The sequence below is a fragment of the Gymnoscopelus microlampas genome (assembly GCF_963454915.1).
Source record: "Gymnoscopelus microlampas genome assembly, chromosome: 6".
Classification (NCBI taxonomy): Eukaryota; Metazoa; Chordata; class Actinopteri; order Myctophiformes; family Myctophidae; genus Gymnoscopelus; species Gymnoscopelus microlampas.
Window position 1 is genome coordinate 32,686,350 of NC_139943.1, and position 19,958 is coordinate 32,706,307.

Sequence of the window (19,958 nt, forward strand, 5' to 3'; positions counted from 1 at the left end):
GTGTGTGTGTGAACTCATCAAAGGCACCACTCACTTCACACTGGGTGTGATTTTTGACTAGCATAGCGTGTAATTTGACAAACATGGCTAAAACAGATTCTTGTTGGGGTTAACATTTGGGTTGGAGATATTAAGGTAAATGGCCTGTTAAATGTTACACTTTGCATACAGACTATGGCCACTACCCCAAATCTTTCAAATCGGCCCAAATCGATCTGCCCCAAATTTGAAACACACAATGGGGGGACTCTGCAAAAGCAGGGCCAGAAGCGAGTTCACACCACTCATGGGGTGCCACAATGTTTGTTGAAATGTGATGTAATTATTTTACTTGTTCACCAAATTCGGTGCAAATGGTCTTGTCTCTTGTCGTGACAATGACATCAAGCAGGGTTTTGATACTCCATAACGCCCCCCATCATCCCATCATCGCCAAATTTTAATCAAATAATCCCTTCTGCTCATAGGTGTCCCAATAAAATATGAACTGTATGTCATAGAAACGCTGTTTACCCTGTAGCTTCCTCGCTCTGAGGAGTGCCATTTTCTAGTGTTTTAATCCAAATGGAGTAATCACTTTCTTTCTAATTTCAGGTTGCTGAGGACAGACAATCGATGGCAGCAGTAATGGAGGAAAGGAACCAGCTGGAGCAGAGAGAGAGGCAGCTGGAGCAGAGAGAGACACAGTTGGAGCAGAGAGAAGAACAGGTGGTGCAGAAAAAGATGCAAGTGGAGCAGATAGAAACACAACTGCAGGAGAGAGAGCACCAGCTCCAGCTCAGATGGATGCAGATACCGGTCCCAGAAGAGACGCCGCTGGAGCGGAAACAGAAACTGTTGAGGCACTTACACTGGGAGAAGCAATATAATGAAGGATGGGAAGATTATTTACGTAGAGGTTGTATTTAAAGCTTAAGGCTGTCTTGTAGCTTAACATTTAGGCTGGCAATGCAAGACACTGGTGTGTGCATTACACAGATTAGATTAATGTATTAACCATTTTAACCATAGCATCCCGATTCTGAGAGTGGAACATGAGCAAAAAATCTCACAACGTGTCACAGCACGTGAGCTTGTAGATCTGCTATTTTTTTCTTTTTTTCTGTATGCATTACCACTTGCAGTACAATAACTGTAAGTTACAATTAAAGGGCCTTTTAGCCTATTTTTAATGCAAGTCCTAGTTCTATTCCGAGGAGGACATGTTCTAGTCAATGCACAACATTGTGTTCTGTCTTGAGGGCTAATAAATCTGTTCAAATTCAATAGCTTGGTTTTACTGTCTTAATCATGTCTCAGTGCTTATACTGTATGACTGACCCAAAGGCATGTCCTAGTACTTTGCTGCATTTTGAATTTATTGTCGAATTATCATGCAATCATCATGCCACCCTATTCATTTCCCCGCAACCCATTCATTTTCCCGCATTGAGATTTCTGAAAATATTTATATACATTATTTTAAGCCTGGAACCAAGCCATCCAGGCTCCCGGTGAATCAAGACCATAAAATATTTGATTCTGTTTCCAAAAATATTTTAAACTTGCAAAAAAAAGGGTATTTATAAATATTTAAAAAAAAATTGACGCAGTAGCGTGAAAAACACTTTTGTGTTTTTAGTTTGCTATCTTTGCCCTGATACAAATATCCAAATATCACTTATGCGGACTACGGACAACATAAAAAATGAAACGGTAGCTAACAGAAACCATAGTGATTAGACCAATATACTGTGCGTGTGTGATAATACAATAACCAGAAAACACACACACACACAAATTGATGGCACAGCAACATACATTATACTGTATAGTAAAGCAGGTCCAACCCAACTCCAGAGCACTGTGCAAATGGCGCACGGACACATGTGCAAATATACGGTGACAAAAACACTGTTATTTACTGTAGTGTTAAAAACACAAAATTATTAGGCCTGGCCTTAACAGGACTCTTGGCAGGTATGCCATATGTGCAAAAGAAGCAGAAGACACATTGGATATCATAGACATGTACAGTACATGTACTGTAGACAGAGACGGTGAGTGAGACAACCAAAGACTCTGAAGACTCTTGCAGTGGCCCTCATACAAGGTCATTACGATTATGCATGTACTTCGTGGTATCACAACACCTCCAAGGCCTTAAAAACAAGGCTCCAAACATCCCAAAACAAACTTGTAAGGCTACTTCTTGGCCTCAATTACAAAACCCATCTAACCCCTGATCATTTTGATAGGATTGGATGGCTTAGGGTTGCGGACAGAGTACAGCAACTTGCTATGGGCCTGGTCTTCAAGATATACCATAACATTGGGATCCCCCTGTATTTGTCAAAATACTTCCAAAATGTTAATGATGTCCATGATCACAATACCAGAGGAAGCTCCACAAACCTTGTCCAACCCTTTTTTGGCTCAACAAAGGGAAGTAACTCGTTCTCATGCTATTCATCAAAAATGTGGAACGCCCTACCAAAAGGAGTAAAGGAGTGTAAAACCCTACTCTCTTTCAAAACAGCCCTAAAGATACACCTTCAGGAGGCTGCAATTGGAAAATGGCCCCTGTCTAAGTCCTAACCTAACCTACCCCCCTACCCCCCCCTCTCTCCTTCTCCTTTTGTACATATTTCTCACTCTTCATACCAGTAACCTGTAAACTGATTGTATGACATTCTATAGTAGTTGTGTATATCTGTCTGTCTCTTATATGTATCATGATTTGTGTGCATGGGGAACTCATTTGAAACAAGCTCAGTGCTTTTATGAGTCTTCCAGTTTAGTAGACCTTGTATTGTGAATTTGTACTTCCATGTACTGTTGTTCTCATGTCTTACTAAATAAAGTACATCAATCAATCAATCAATCAAACCAACAGCCCAGGTCTTGCCCAGCTTGAAAGTAACCAGAAGGAGCTTTCTCAGGTGTGTGTGTGTGTGTGTGTGTGTGTGTGTGTGTGTGTGTGTGTGTGTGTGTGTGTGTGTGTGTGTGTGTGTGTGTGTGTGTGTGTGCCTCTGTCTGTCTCTCTCTCTCTCTCTCTGCCTCTGTCTCTGCCTCTCTCTCTCTCTCTCTCTCTTTTCAATTTTAAAACAACACTTTTATGTTTTATTATTATCATAATCTAATATTTTAAAATATTAGATTATGGTAATAACACTATGTCTAACGGCACTTCTGTCCTAAATAAAGATAATGTCTACTGCCAGAGCTCTAGTAGGCTACTAAGCTAATTATTGCCTACGGTACACAGTCGTTATACTTTATCTTGATCAGTGGTGTAAGTACATTTACTCAAGTACTGTACAAGGTACTTTTAGTTTACTGGAGTATTTCCAATTTTCAGTACTTGTACTTCTACTCCACTACATCTCAGAAGCAAATATTGTACTTTTATTCAACTACAATTATTTGAAAACTAGTTACTAGTTACTTTGTAGATTTTGACTATTATTACAGCTCTATATACATTTTGGCTCACAATGTAGATCTGCTATTTTCAAAAGATTTGTATACATTTTGTACATTTGAAAACTTCAGAAATGGGACATTCTGCATAATGAGTAGGCTACTTTTGTACTTTTACTCAAGTACATTTTTAATTCTGGACTTTTACTTTTAACAGAGTACTTCTACGTTGCAGTATTAGTATTGATACTCTTACTAAGTAATTTTTTTCCACCATTGCTCTTGATATGTTGGACATGCGAGATTTCAGCTGAACGCGAGATTTCTTCAGTAACCAAGGAAACGGTGGGGCGTTTGTCTTTTCCTCTCAGCTAGCTGGCGATGATGTTTCTGCAGCACTGTGTTTTAGGACACAATGGAGCTGCCGCAGCCCATCAGGAGACGCTTAGGAGATTTCTCTCGAAATGTATTTATCGATCAGAATCGTAAGGAACTAACTCCCGAAGACCACGCAAAATACCTGGGCTGCAGTGAGTTCAGATCCAGTTCTGTGGTCATGTAGCTACAAGCTAAGTCATTTCTGTGTTGGAGAACAGCAGCACAAACTGTGATGCTATTTGTTTACCATTGCTAACCAGCATGTATTTTGCACGGTTCACCCGTTTGATCTCTTTTGTGATTAATTTCTTTTCCGATGTTGTATAAATTATAATTTCTTATTTAAATGGATTCTCGAATCTCTACTGTTCCCAGTTGTGTCCAGTTTACCACTCCAGATGTCGCTGTACTTCAACACATGGTTCTTCCCCTTGTGGTGGGTCAGTGAAGTTGTAATGCTGCATCTCAAGGTGAGATGGGTGGTAGGCCTACAGTATGTTGATATTGTAATGCCCTTAATTGGCTAATCAGCCCTCTGTAAACTGTTCTTTGGTATCAAAACAGACAACCTTGTTAACAACCTGTTATTGTGATCCGTCAAAATGGTCAAATTAGTTTAAGAGACATGACAAAAGTAATCTGGAAACCTATTTAGTTATAAACAGGCAGTACATAGTGGATTAGAATGTGCATATTTAAAGTGCAGCCACTGTGCTCAATTCCTACATGCTTTGCAGCTATTATGTTTCTGTTCAACGTAATTGTGCTCATTTCCTCCAGTATCCTGCCCTGCCAGACTACTACAAGTTCATCCTCGTTACTGTTCTTGTCCTAATGACCCTGATCGAGGCCATCAGACTCTACCTTGGTTATGCTGGGAATTTGCAAGAAAAGGTTGGATACACATGTACAGTATGGACACACACGTACAGTATGGACACACACACACACACACACACACACACACACACACACACACACACACAGAAAGTTCTGTGCTTTTGACCTTTCTGTTGTGATACTGGTCAACATAACACTCAGAATCTAGGGGGGGGGGGGGCAGAGCATGTAAAGCTTACATGAGTGTCTTATAGATAGTGGTATCTAATGTTATGTGTTTGTGTTGATTGAAGGTCCCAGAGCTAGCAGGTTTCTGGCTGCTGACTCTTCTGCTGCAGTTTCCATTGATCCTGTTCCAGCTTTTCAACGAGGCCATTCTCATCCAGCCCCTGGAGAGAGGCGTGCACATCGTTCTTGCCTTGTTCATACTCGCACAGGTGAATTATATAACACATGAAAGACACCCCCAAGTCTAATTTAAGCTCCATCGCACAAAGGTGTTGTACGTGGAAAAATAATGCTCTTTTGTGTAAATTAGGCTTTAGTTAGGATCTTGCAATTTATTGTCCATAGCTTTTTGTTTGGGAATTCTGATAATTATAATTGTATTCTCCCATTCCCCCAGGCCCTCTTTGGCTTTGTGGCCCTGCGAGAGATGGTCAGACAAACAGAAAGCCAATTTCATCTAAGACAGTTTGACTGAGCTCTGATCCCTGGAGCTGACATCCATGTCGGTGCCCATGGCCCAATCTTCCTGTTCTCCTGACACCCATCTTATTGCCCATGGCCCAGTCTTCACTTCACTGATACATTAAAGGCTCAACCGTTTCATCACACTGACAGCTTTCCATAACAGATATGGCATCTGTACAAAATGCATATTTCCCACAATGAGCTTGAAAACTTTGCACAGTTTTGTTTTTTATATCACTTAAACTTTTATAACATTTGTGTTTTTCTACTGTTGTGAATAAATAAAATGTACATTGGATGTGTAAACGTGTGATAAATTAAACAGGACGGTTTGGCTGTAAATCTGTTCCGCAACAACAAAAATTGAGCAAAAATGAATCGACATAACATTACAAAAACTAGTTTCATCTTCAGGTCCATGAAATTAAAAATCACAAAATCAGTGCAAAATACATATTTCCATGACACTGTGACATTTGCACTGTGCATTAGGCCTATATACAGTATGTTCCACACTCACAGTGGATATTCCCTGACAAAATAAATCTGTTCTTTAGCATGGTTCATTTTACCAGCCAGAACATTAGAGTCAAAGAAAACGTGAGGTTCTCAGCACAAAGATGATGTGCCATGCAGTGGGGCAGATCCTGATGGTCTTCTGACCAGTCTCCCCTCCAGAGGCATCAGCTTCTGATTTCCTCTCCCTGTGTGAGAAAACCTAGCGCCCTCAACAAGACTGAGTTTTTGAAGCCTATGGAAAGTGTCATCCTGGGACAGAGGACGATCCAACTGGAAGAGGCCTGAAGTCTTAGACAACGTGGTTAAAACGTCAATTTCCAATGTATCTTGCTCTTTTAAGGTTTCCTTGGATAATCTGAAATTATAGAGACAGGTCGCAGAGAAGATTATTAATTAATGCCATAAAGCTAAATCCATACAGCAGCTAGCCTAATTAGTCCATGTCATAGAGATCTTTCTCTTTTCAAAAGGAATGTGGTCAAAGGGCTATTTTCCTTCCCTTTGTCCCTCCCTCTTACTGTTTTCCCGTCTTTGAACAAGGCTTCTTTGAACCATGATTGAGCAACAGAGAAGAGGCAGAGAGAAAACTCATCAGTGACCGGATATAGGAAAGATGGTTACAAACCAAGTCAGAGACAATATTCCCACACACCTTTTTCCTCTGATATCTGTGCTCCTCAGTCTGTGCGAGTATGAATTTCCATCAGGTTCACTTTTGTAAAGTGGGTTCTTGAGGATAAGCTCTCTCTGGTCCTGTCCACTAATGGGCTTATTGTCCAACAGTGACACACCAACTAAATAAACAATATAAAATAAAGAAATTAATGAAAGGGTCAATTAGATGTGCTACATAGTAAAAGTACACAGTTAAGTTGTTGTTTAATTTGTCATATCTATGTCATATGTTAGTAATGTCAGTGTCACCTTCCATTCCATCTTTTTCCTGTGTCTTATACTTGATGGTGTTTGTCTGGGAGGTGGAGACCCAAGAAGCGTTTTTGTCTACATGAGGCTGCTCAGGGCTGGACTTGGCAGGGCAGAGGGTTGATGACATGTTGGGTTCCAATACCCTTGATGGAACAATCTCTGGAACTACCTTGTACTGCAAGCCTGGGGGAGACCTATGATCAGAAATATACAACATGTTGAGTGATTCACCCGAGTTAAGCCATGTCATCTTTCATTGGAATGCTATGATGATTACCTGTATGCAGTGTTGAGCGAATCTGGTAACCTTCCTGAAAGGGGGAGATGAGTTTTACGATCAGACAGCTAGCTACGAGGCACTATGGAAAATTGGATTTTCAATGAGGTAAACAAGAATCTGTAAAGACTGACCTCTCAAGCCTTTGTGAGAGACAACTGGGGGAGGACAGAAGGCCCCTGTTTGAGGTGGAAGCAGGGCGTGCAGATGCAGCAGCTGAGTTGAATACCTACACCTTCCTCTCTCCTCCTCTGGTTCCTCTGTGAAGACCAAATGCAATGACAAACTGAGCTTGACTGACTATCCCCTATTTTCAAGAGTTCTAAATTATGACTAATGTAGTGGACAATCTGTCATTCATTGTTTATACCAGTCCCTGGAATGGGAATGTCACAGGAATGTACTGCACAATACAGTAGTGAACTTCTTGCTCTTTGAGCTTCCTCAACAAGGAAGACAAGGTGTATTATAACATGATTCATTCATTCAAGTTTTATTTATTCTCGAAATTACACATGATAAAGTTAGTGATTGTAGAGACGTGAGCCATTATTTTACATTTTTTCTGACAACATCGGTGTCACCAATTATATGCTGCCGATGTGTGCAGATTTTTAACCACTTTCAACCTGGCGTCCCTATTTCGGGCATGTCATTATGAATTAGTTGAAAATGTTCAAAAGTGCTATTGCTATTCTTTAACTTTGTATTTTTGAAAAACTTCAATCATATCCAAGTTTTTAAAATAGATTAGAAAAGGTAAAAAAAAAATTGGTGGTGTAAGGCTCTGTAAAATCAGGATTGGAATCAGGCTCAAAAATCTGCAGGGCTCTGGTAGAGACCACATTTAGACACTGTTTTTATACAGACTCTGTCCTACATTTACCTGATTGGGATGGCTTGGTCAGGGATAGTCTGAGTTGCGGATACGCTTTGGTCCTGTGATGCCGGTACGAAGCCCTCATAGCTTCCAGGCATTTATTCTAAAACAGAGAAAGTGCAAAGTTAACTATTTTTGATACTCCACACACCGGCACGCAACTAAGTCCCAAAGTAACCGAAGGTAAGAAAGGACAGCACATGCTTTTAAAATCACTGACTAACAGAATATCACCATCTTGATATAACATGACTACAGCCGTACAACTGTACACAGGTCAATTTGACCTTGTATGAACACTTTCGCTTGATTCAATAATGTCTTAATTACAGACCCTACATCAAATGAAATGACCCCAGATGCAAAAGGATGCAGAGATAATTCATTAACCTTAACAGGCTCCGGGTCCTGCCTTAGGGTCACATGGCTGATGAGTCTGGGGCCAGAGGCTGAACGAGGAACCGCAGGTTTTCTCATTCCCCCCCCCTTCGCACCACAGGGGACCTTGGAGGGCAAATAAAGTGGAAAGCCAATGAGTTATTTTCTTTTGTGTGTGTGTATATCTTTGGTTGTCCATCATTCTTAGAGACAGACTGATATATTGGCCATTATTTGACTTTTTTGACAACACATGGTATTAGAAATTATGCAGCTGAAAGCTAATGTTGAACACTTTCAACCGTGCCTCTCTATTTTGGCATGTCATTAACATTTTCAAGAGTTTTCAGAAAATATTCAAAAATGGCAAATCTACAAGCTCACAATGTGACGTATTGTGGGCTTGTAGATTGGCATTTTTGAGCTTTTTTTTTAATACAGTGGTTAAATAAAATAAAGTTCACTATGTGTATTTTATATGTATTTGTTTGTTTATAAGTTAAATGTCTGAAATGGAAACTTTAATCAAATCAATGTTTTTCAAATTGCTTCGAAAAATGTTGCACTTTTTTGATCAAATATCATAAAAAACATTGTCAATCAGTGGTCTAGAACTGTCCAAAATCTGAATCGGCATAAGACCCAGAAATCTGGCATCGGTCGGGCTCTAATCATTCTATGTTTGTAACTCAATCTGCGTCATACCTTCTTTCTCTTCCTATTTCTCAGTGCAGTCTTTTGGATCCTCATTTTAATCATTTCGTCTTCGCTGAGCAGATTGGGCTCCTGCAAAGACCAAAACAATGATGACTTATTTTCAGGTCACAAAAAAAAAGCAGTAAATGCTTCAAACTACACGTGGTGATTTTGGAATGTCTTACAAGGTTTTTGATGCTACTGTGCAGGACAATGGGCTCTGTGTTCTTCTTGATCCGCTCCTGTCGCTGTCGGTTCCTCTCTTTACGAGTTCTCAGGTGTTTCTTCTTTTCAATGGGACTTTTCTGGAGAGAAGAACAGCAGCATGAGGGGAAACTCACTAGAGACAGATATGACTGAAAAGAATATTGAATGAATTTGTAGAAAGAATAAGTCGAAGCTTGATTCTTTTGTATTTCAATGACCACTTATTAACTCAAAAGGGATATTTATCTGGTGTAGAATGGGAAACTGCTCACATGTTGACATCTTACTGATTCCAAGTGAGTCTGGTCCACAGGCCATACCTGTGTTTGGATAGCGTTTGCTTGGTTCAGTAAATGTACTGGCAGTCCATCAGAATCTGTACTGTTTGAACCACTGGTGCTGTAAAGACAGGGGGAGGGGGGAAATCACATTCAAGGGTCAAGGTTTACTTTATTGCGTCTCCCTTAGGAGAAATATATCTCGGAGACAGGGACCAGCAGCATACATACACATACAGTAAAAACAATAACAATTCAAGGTGAATGACAGCTTAACAAGCCTTGACCTGCAGCAATCCCTAATGGCTGTGGTGCTCTTTAACAACCAATTGGACAATTTGGCTGAAAGGTGGCACTAGAGGAAAGGCCATGGGGTCATCAATATCAGTAGGGGTATATATCCTACTGAAGGTGCATGAAGGTGCACAGCAAATTCCATGGCAATCCATCCAGTAATTTTATAGATGTATCTTTTGGGAGTAAAGTGTTAGATGGACTGACATAGCCTCGCCGCTAATGGGGCTAAAAATACACACCAGAGCCTTCAGTCTTGGTGAATGTTGTGTGTCACATGATAAAAAGTATTAAAAAGGTAAGGACCTGGACTCCAGATCAGAGATAGAGATGCTGCAGTCAGTGCCCAGCTCTTTGCCGAGCCTCTCTCTGACCTCCTGTTTCAGCAACGCTGACAACTCAGTCAGACAGTATGCAGTCTAACACACAAACACAGACATATGGAGAAAGAGTAAAGTGATAAACAATCATATAATAATGTAATTACAAAAATGACAGTACTCAAATAAATCAATGTGCACTAAAGTCATCAAAAAGAGAAACAAGGTATGTTTTGGAGCATGTTATGTTCTGTCTTATGTGACTAAACAAATATTTGTAATATTATTGTATAATAATATTATAATGATGGTGGCTGAAAATAATACATTTGAAACCAGGTCAGACCATGCTTTTAACCACATGAACCCTAGCTTCCCTATTCTGGGGATGAACATTCGGCAAAAAACAAGCTTGCAACGCGATGGACTGTGAGTTTGTAGATCTGCTATTTTTGCCAACGCTATTTAGTGTAGAGGAAAAAAGTAGGGAGGCTAGTATACAGAAGAACCCTGGGGGACTCAAATTGTATAGGCTTTAAGTGTTTAATCACCTTTGTGGGATCGGGGTCACAGTAGTCCAGCAGAGTGTCACAGAAATAGTAGCCCAGGGACTTAAGGTCTTGTGTTGTGAAATGAGTTCCGCTCCTGTTACCTGGAGATAAAATACGTCAAGGTGGATGATTGCATTATGTTAATGAAATCTCTAAATGCACACTCACACAGGCACAGTATGTCACAGACAGAGCTCAAACACACCCAGAGTGGAGCCTCCAAAGGTGGACTCCATAGTGTAGCTGTTTCTGATGCCCAGACGCCACATAACGATACGCCCTGTTCCCTCTTTGCTCTTCTGCACTCTGAATTTACAGCTCCTGAATGAGAACTGAGGAGGGATACATGATATTTGATATCAGTATGCAGCACTGTATACAATTCAACAAAGAAGCTGGGTGTTACAATTATGAAATATAAGCTACCTATGACTACATAAGTAAGTACAGTACGCAGCCTTTGGAACCAACAATGCCATAGATCAATAGGCCTATAATTCAGGAGCCTATCTCCCGTTTTCTTAGCATGAGGCAGCTTGATGTACAAGTACACCCCCTGGACATGATGCTAGTATGTTCACTGAGACAATCCAACACTTGATGCTGAGTGCCAAGCAGGGAGGTACTGTATAGGGTGCAATTTTTATAGTCTTTGTTATGACTCGGCTGGATACTGGCCTGTCAATCTCAGGGCAGACACCATAACCACAAGGCCACTAAGCTAGTCACGTTATATCATGCATGGTCCTATAAATATGAGTATAAGAAGAATCCTTCATCATGTCTACCTTGTCATTGGCATTCTTGCTCATCATTAGCGGGAACACTCTCTCGTGGAGCTGCAGTGTGGCATCATCACGGTTGTTGCAGCCGTACATGAATACATTGTTTTTGCGGCTGTGACCATGGAAGTCACAGTAAAGGGCCACGTCCCTCTCAGCCATCAGTCTGAAAGAAAGCATGGAACAGCAGGACTCGAGTCATTCGTGTGTGAGTTTCATTGACAGTTTCTCAATATCCACTCACAATGCTCAGGAGAGGAGGAGATGTGAGAAGTGGTGGTGTAGTATGTGTGGGAAGTGAAAGAGACACAGAGCGTGTATGTATGTGTGTGTGTGTGTGTGTGTGTGTGTGTGTGTGTGTGTGTGTGTGTGTGTGTGTGTGTGTGTGTGTGTGTGTGTGTGTGTGTGTGTGTGTGTGTGTGTGTGTGTGTGTGTGTGTGTGTGTGTGCGTGTGCGTGCATGTGCGTGTGTGTGTCCTCCCGGCATGTGCACTTAAGCCTCTCCAAATGATCCAGAATGCCGCAGCACGGTTGGTCTTCAACCAGCCAAATTTTCCACATGTCTCCCCCCTTCTCCACTCCCTCCATTGGCTCCCAGTTACTGCCCACACAGAGTACAAAACACTGATGTTGGCCTACAAAGCAACCAAAGGTATGGCACCCCCATATCTTCAAAGCCTGATCCAACCCCTCCCGCTCACTCAGATCAGCTAACACAGGGAAGCTGGCAGAACCTTCGCCAAAACATCCGGGACAACGCTCCACACGTCCCAGACTCTTCTCCTTTCTGGCTAACTGTGGAATGAACTCCCCATTGCAATTAGAACTGCAGACTCACTCCCAATCTTCCGCTGTAATCTGAAGACTCACCTCTTCAGACTCCACCTTAGCCTGTAGCACTTTCCGTAGCACTTGCCCTAGCCTCGACGACCTTGCAGACTTGTGCAAAGGCTAAAATGGAATTTAGATAGCATGTTATGTAGACAGATGCCAGGTCATTGTTGACCTGGCATCCTATAGTGTGTATAGTTCAATGTACATATTATTGACTGTTAGACTGATGATAGGTTCTCGGTTTACCTATGATCCTAGATTACTATTTCTATGCATTTAATGTATTACCTTGTGTTGTCCTTGCTTATTGTAAAATGCTCTGAATTAAGAGCGTCTGTTAAATGCCTAAATTGTAAATTGTAAGTGTCTGTGTCTGTGTGTGTGTGTGTGTGTGTGTGTGTGTGTGTGTGTGTGTGTGTGTGTGTGTGTGTGTGTGTGTGTGTGTGTGTGTGTGTGTGTGTGTGTGTGTGTGTGTGTGTAATTGCATGTGGACATTCTGTCTTACCTTTTCACCATGCTCCTCATGTGCCAGACGCAGGGAAAGGATTCCCTGAGCATTGTTCTGTAGTTCCTGTTGAGGTCCCTGCCAGCGAGAGAGCATCGATAGTTCCCCACCACCACACCGTCTGGGTTCAACATCGGTACAACCTGCATCACATCAAGAAAAAGCAGAACAAGAAAATTAAGTTGTTGATGCTAGTTTGGAGTGCTACAGTTTGTAGACCTCAAATGCGCAAGTGAGTTCACAATGTCTTGTGTTGCCAAAGATCTCTGCCTAACTATGTCTGGTGCAGGGGCGTCAATTGGGTATGGCAGGCTATTGCAGCTGCCATACCCTGGCTCCAGGGGAGAAAAAAAAAGTACTTTTTTGATAATAAATCGGGAAAATCAGGCAAAAATAAGAATTAAATAACATAACCCTAACCTAACCCGAATCCTAACCCTAAAACCGAAATAAAGTAACCAAAAACTGGAAAAAAACGAACCCAACCCGCCCAGAACCGCACAAAAATTTTGCGCGCGCATGAGGTCGCGTGCATGCTGCCATACCCTAGCTTTTGCTGAACTGACGCCACTGGTCTGGTGACTTCAAAATCCAAGGTAGTTGCTAAGAACAGCAACGTGAACAGTCGCTAACAAACCAACACATGCTGCTTTGGAAATTAATCAATAATATCACCACCTCAATATGAAGAACTATGGATTGGTTCAACAATGCACTCTCTAATTGCTTCCCCACAGATTTAAATCTGCGAGTTCAGTCAGACTGACTTCACTCGCAGATTTCAATACTTTTTTCCCCATAGGATTTTCGATCTATGTAGAAAATGAGGTCTGTGGTTAACATAAGCCTAAAAGAGTTTCACTTTTAGCACTATAACATAAAACATATCCATTAATATCTCAACTGTGAATTTTGAAGACATTATGGACTTTAAAAAAAAAAGCGAATCAATATAAATGTGTTTCACAAATTATAAAGCAAAAGAGTGTGTTTTGGAACAGAGCAAATTGCTTTTAAAATCCAATGCAATATCTTAAGGGAACCCATGGGGAGGTAACTTTGGGTTTGGGCCCTCAGATGACATCCTTGTAGCACTCTATTAGATGCATGGGTAAATTATAGGTAATAACTCTAGGAAAAACTACTGGGAAGAGAATAGTTAGTTTAGCTTAAAGCAAAACCTTCTTAATGCATTCCCAAACAAATTGATACAAGCTTGGCACCACAAATTGTTAAATTAAAATAATCAAATTCAAAAAAAGGCATGGGATTATGGACACATAGGGATGCAACAGTTACTTCAACTAATCGATTTAGCCGATTATAAAACAACTATTGATTTAAATAAAATATTTTTTATGATTTTTGTGACACACCGATGTATGGCTTAAGTGAAAGTGAAAGTAAAAAATATGAATAAATAAAAACACTCAAAATATATATACAATTGAGCCCTCCTTATCACCTTAAAAACAAAAGTGTCCCTGAGGACCTGAGCGTCGTCCGAGTCCCCGAGCAGGAAATCCAAGAATCCTTCCATCATCCAAGAGCTGTTGGTTTCTCCTGGGTGCACCCTGGCCGTTACCACCACAGCCTTCTTCCTCCTGCGCTCTGCCCTGCTGCCACCACCCCCAGGGGACGTCACCGTCAGCACATACACCATGTTCCCTGCCAGGCTGCGGCACAGCACCCGCAGTTTACAGTAGGCTGCGACGGCCGGGTCAGACGTGACGCGGCCGAGGTAGCACTGCAGGCGGGAGTAGGTGTAAGGATAGCAGTGAGCCAGATAGCAGGTGTCAGAGTCATAAGGGAAGTGGCAAGTCCACGTCAGTGAATACAGGGTATTGTTGTCTTCTTTACCCTGAAAGGAGAAATGACAAACTTAGTGGAACATGTGACCTACAGTATGCAATATCGTATTCTCTCCTGATTTTGCACACTCATTTTGTCATTCTGCTACATGTATTTCATGATATTGTTTTCAAAGCTGTGGTGTTTATATGCATTCAATCAGTGTGGCATTTTATCGCTCAATCCTACAGCACACTTTCTCCCAGCCATCTGATGACTTTATTTATGTGCACTTAGCAGTAGCACCAGCTATAAAAATGAAGTCCATCTTCATTTTCACATGTCAAGTCTTCCACAGACGCACAATCCACAATGATTGCCAATAGGCTCTGTGCATAACTGTAGTCCCCGGTTTCCTTACAGAGGGTGGCATACCCGTTTCCTGAACCTAGCAACAGATTTGAACCGTAATCTGTATCACACCTTCATATGTGTTTTTGGTTCAAATCTGCATCCTATCAAACAAAGCTATGGGAAACTGAACTTGAACAGGAAATGGGTATGCCACCTACTGGAAACCTGGGACTACATTTATGCACAGAGCTTAGCAGATGATTCTTTAGCCATATAGACAGGTTTCCTGTTAGTAAACATTGAGAGGAATATGACCGCGCAGCTGCGGGGGGAAGCCTATGGGTGCGTTTGGAAATTACGCACCGGAGCACACTCGCCTATTAGTTTGTATTGGCCAGTGCGCTCACTGCCGCTCAGGGTTGTATTTTCGAACGCGCCTTCCACCCCCAGGCATGCGCAGATTGCGCATTCTGCTCTGTGATGACGTCGCTCGGAAACCCGTCTATAGCCACTAACAGATATTTCACTTTTGTGATCCAACAATATCACTCTAAGCTCATTGCTTTTAGAATGATGACCTTTAGTCCAGTTCTGGAAAGCTGTCAGAAGACCAGGTGAAAATTTAGTGTGCACTCAATTCTCATTCTAGCTAGATCGTAAAAGCAAGTCAAGTATCTACTTTTGAACATTCAAGCTAAGTGGCCCCTTGAGACTTGACATGCTCTTCAGCATCCACCCACCTGGCTACAGTTTCGATAATATCTGATATTAGATCCGATGCGGTGCCACCCAACACCTCTCTCCTTGTCAGCCCTCTCGGAATAGAGGAGTGGTTTCAAACCCAAAGAGTACAGGCTGCGACACTTCATCAGGTTGATGATGGTGAAGCGATATGTAGCACCAGCCTTCATGTTCCTGACCCTGAAGTAAAACCACTGCGTGTGCTTGTTGGTGTACGTGTCCGTGCGCAGAGTGAGCTCGTAGTCGTGGACGCCACTGGGTAGGGTGAGATGAGGAGAAATGACTGGGAAGTGAGTCAAAGAATCAAAAAACAAACAAGACAGCTCAGGAGCTGAAACAGCAAACATCAGGGGAGTTAAGGCTCTACAGACTCACACTTGTGTCGCCTTCTGCAGGTTTCCACTCTCAAATCGTGACTCAAATTCTAGCGTGGGTTCCCCCTGACGTGTGGCACAAGTGATGGCGCTCTTAATTGGCCTTCTGCTTCCCCCAACACGAGAGCGGGTGAAATAGGGGGTCTTGGTGGCTTAATGAGTGACAGAGAAAGAGAAGGGATGAATTTAGGGTGAAGTTAGGTGGGCAACAGTTAATCAAATTAATCGATTTAATCATTATTATGCAAAAAATAATTGATTAATCGCGTAGTACAGAAAACAGCAGTTCTACAAGCTCATAATGTGTGGCATCGCAATGTGTTGTGAGCTTGTAGATTGGTTATTGTTGTTATTTTTGCATGACACTGTTGTACGACTATAAAATTGGTCTTAAGTTGTTAATCAATTTAGTATATTTGAAAAAATCGGATTTTTCATGTTGATTCATTCATATATAGAAATAAAAAAATATAATAAGAAGTGCTTCATCAATCTTATTTCGACTTATATCATGGCCAGGTAGCTATACAACCTACCAAAGTTAACATATATTTAATCACAGGCTTACCTAGGTCAATACAGTATACCACCTTCCCCTTCTCCTCTCCCACTGGTATGGGCGTCCTCTCATGTCCTGTTAACTGGTAAAATGATTCTGGACCTGGTGGCTCCCATTCTGAAACACAATCACAATGGAACTATCAACTATGTGACTTTTTTTTTAAACTTTTTTTTCTAAGGAAAATAAATTGTGGTGATGCAGTAGAGAAGTTTTTTTCTTTGCCATTGCTAGACTGCTGGCTCATTCATCACAGTTTTTAACCACTTAAACCCTATGTTATACTTCGCTGTACGATGGTGTCACATGGCAAAAAGAGCTGATCTACAATATCACAATGTGTACATTTTCACTATTTTTAAAAATCGCATATAAAACAGTCTATAATGACAGGCCAAAATAGGGATGCCGGGCTGCAAGTAGTTAAGGTTAGTCACTATCCCCAGGGCATAAGACAAGTAATGATAATGATGATAATATAATAAACTATATTTGTATAGAGCTTTTTAAAACAGAGTTACAAAGTACTTGTGCGACACAGCACTTGCACGTACGTGTAAGTGTGAGAGAAACAATAGCCAAATAAAATTGCTTAAAAAGAGAAAAACACAAAACAGACTAAAAGCAAATCTATAGAAGTGTGTTTTGAAATGTGATTTAAAAGAGAACACACCTATGTGATGGATGACATCCTTGATGACCTCAAACTCTATGGGCCAACGGACTCCCTGGAATGGGCAGGAGGCGGAGGGGAAGTTGAACAGGTCCAGAGGCTCTCTGAGCCTGGGGATTGGCCGTTGGCCATCGAAGTCTACCACCAGCTGTGTGGTCCTCATAACATGGCCCACGTGTATGGACACTGGATGGGAACATGTAACACAGGAAGAACACAAAAATGTGTTGGCCTTCCAAAATAGACGAGGGCCAGGTCATTGTTTCCTTACTTAATCACCTCACCCTGTTTCAAATTACAACATTGTCTATTCATCAAAATGATTACAGTAAAGCTGATCACAGCTGATTACAAGCAAATTCTTCTTTAAATTATCACTTAAGCCTCAAGGATTGCTAAAGTTTATATTCTTATTTGAATCAGTTTTATAAATGTATCAATTGAAGAAGTCCAAAATTACAATTGACCACTGTGTGGTTTTGTGTCTCAATTAACAATGGTTGTGTTAGATCACAAACCACCCAGTGAGGGACAGGTCTTTCCTTGTGCGCCTGCCCACGACACTACAAACTAAAGCTGCAAGGCAGCGTATTCAACATCAAAATCAAGTATAACTCAGAGCCTACACATCCAAGTTGAACATCATTAGATCGATGCTGATCCAAATAAAATCTCAATGACTTCTCTCTTTGGCTACGGTTGCTGCCCACACCAAGTACCACCAAAGGCATGGCACCCCATACCTTAAAAACCTGATCCAACCTATAGAACCTCGCCCGCTCACTCAGATCAGCTAACATAGGAAAGCCGTCATGCTAGGTTCATTGTTTACCTGATGTCATAGTTTCAATGTACAGATTGTTATTTCATTAATAAATAGACTGATGCTAGGATCTTGGTTTAACTGGGATCCTAGTTTCTTGAGGTTGTGATTACCTTGCTTATTGTAAGGAACTCTGGAGAAGAGCGTCTGCTAAATGCCTAAATTGTTGCAAATTGCTTCATTCAAGTGTATTATATGCAAATGTTTACTCTGTAGCACTTTGAGATTTGCTTCAAATGTATTGCATTATAAGTGCATTATAAATATAATTTATTATTATTATAATTTACGTTTTCTCCTTGCTGCTAAATCATGTGCCTCGTCCTCTATGTTGGGGTCACTGTCATCGCAGCTGTGCATTCGAGCAGCATCTTTCCAATTCCTGTTGACAGAGACAACAACATGGAACTTGTTCTCTGAGATGGAAATCATCATAGGCCACGCACGCACACACGCACACGCACGTGACGCACGCACGCACACACACACACAGACACACACACACACAGACACACACACGGTGTTGTGAAAGTTTCACACAAACTAAAATGGAGTTAATGGACTACTAGCATATATATATATATATATATATATATATATATATATATATATATATATATATATATATATATATATATATAGAGAGAGAGAGAGAGAGAGAGAGAGAGAGAGAGAGAGAGAGAGAGAGAGAGAGAGAACACACACACACACACACACACACACACACACACACACACACACGCACACACGCAAGTACTTTGAGTTCGATTAGCCTTAGATCAAGACGTCGTATCGTAGATGTATTTTCGTATCGTAGATGTATTTTTTTTTTAGATTTTGACATTTTTATATCTACGAGAGTCTTAGCGAGCACCCCCAGTGCGTCCTACACTTTCACCAGTAAATCCCGTATTTCTCCGAACATGTTCAAATGCAAAATATAAGGTGCTTACCCGGTTGTCCCAAATGTTAACTAGCGCTTCGGAGCATATATTAGTCCGTATTTTTCAATAAAGAAGTGTTTTAATCCGGTCTGTGGACGAACACCACCCCCCCTCGTTTACGTTAATTCCGGCTTTCACCGGATGCGCCCCATCACTACCGCCCATTGAGTAATACAGGAAAGTTCCGACAGAATCCAACGCGGACGGGATTAAAACACTTCTTTATTGAAAAATACGGACTAATACATTTCACAAAGACTCCGTAACACTAGTTAACATTTGTGGCAATCAGGTAAGCATCTTATATATATCTTTTTTGTACATATACGGAGAAGTACGGGCTTTACTGGTGAAAGTGCAGGACGGACGGGGGGGTGCTAGCCAAGACTATCATAGATACGAAAGTAAAAGTCACGACTCGATCAAATACATATATCTTTGATAAGAGTTGGATCAACTCACATGTGAACGCTAAGTCCATGGTCTTGAAAACGGTGCGAGAAGAAGCTCTCCTCCTCGGTTGCCCTCTGAAAATAAAACGGTATAAGTTACTGTTAAATCATGTATGAGAAAAACATATCTCAAGTTCATAATTAATGTCAACAAAAAAACTCACGTTACATACTGACCAGAATATCTGTATTCAGTGCTGGACACATGATTTCCTCAATGGGTCTGCAAGAAACGTCGTGTAACGTGTAGCTCACGTGAACGCATGTTTTATCTTGTTCAGATTAATAACGGACGACCCATAATACACGTGCTTAATACACAGGCCTCTTCATTGCACGCAACGTTAACGGCGACATTAAAACGGGAACTTACCGTTACCTTGTTCACGTTTAAATAATACAATTAAAAAGGAAGAAGACAGTGGTTAATTTAACTTCCATGTAAACTTAACGGGGCAACAACAACACAGACCTGCTGCGGGCTAGC

At 41.2% G+C, this 19,958-nt stretch overlaps 2 protein-coding genes across 3 annotated transcripts; one reads left to right on the forward strand and one right to left on the reverse strand.

The window, feature by feature from the left end:
- Positions 1–3,782: 3,782 nt before the first annotated feature.
- On the forward strand, positions 3,783–5,609 carry tmem17 (transmembrane protein 17). The gene is made up of 5 exons (XM_084059254.1): positions 3,783–3,932; positions 4,156–4,250; positions 4,561–4,674; positions 4,914–5,057; positions 5,246–5,609. The coding sequence occupies exons 1-5, from the start codon at positions 3,818–3,820 to the stop codon at positions 5,321–5,323; spliced, it is 546 nt and encodes a 181-aa protein (XP_083915380.1). The 5' UTR covers positions 3,783–3,817; the 3' UTR covers positions 5,324–5,609.
- A 152-nt stretch (positions 5,610–5,761) lies between these two features.
- On the reverse strand, positions 5,762–19,904 carry agbl2 (AGBL carboxypeptidase 2). 2 transcript variants are annotated; one of them, XM_084059253.1, is made up of 23 exons: positions 19,649–19,904; positions 19,482–19,546; positions 18,366–18,457; positions 17,253–17,438; positions 16,589–16,696; positions 16,022–16,172; positions 15,646–15,901; positions 14,226–14,621; positions 12,761–12,903; positions 11,429–11,588; positions 10,846–10,972; positions 10,641–10,741; positions 10,076–10,188; positions 9,518–9,596; positions 9,176–9,295; positions 9,000–9,080; positions 8,307–8,420; positions 7,923–8,019; positions 7,171–7,296; positions 7,037–7,070; positions 6,757–6,953; positions 6,485–6,626; positions 5,762–6,187 (listed from the first exon to the last, which is right to left on the reverse strand). In XM_084059253.1, exons 1-23 carry the CDS (start codon positions 19,676–19,678, stop codon positions 5,923–5,925), a joined length of 3,183 nt encoding a protein of 1,060 aa, XP_083915379.1. In that variant the 5' UTR covers positions 19,679–19,904; the 3' UTR covers positions 5,762–5,922. The 2 variants fall into 2 exon arrangements, with proteins under 2 accessions (XP_083915379.1, XP_083915378.1); XM_084059252.1 differs by having other exon boundaries at positions 9,470–9,596.
- Positions 19,905–19,958: the final 54 nt, after the last annotated feature.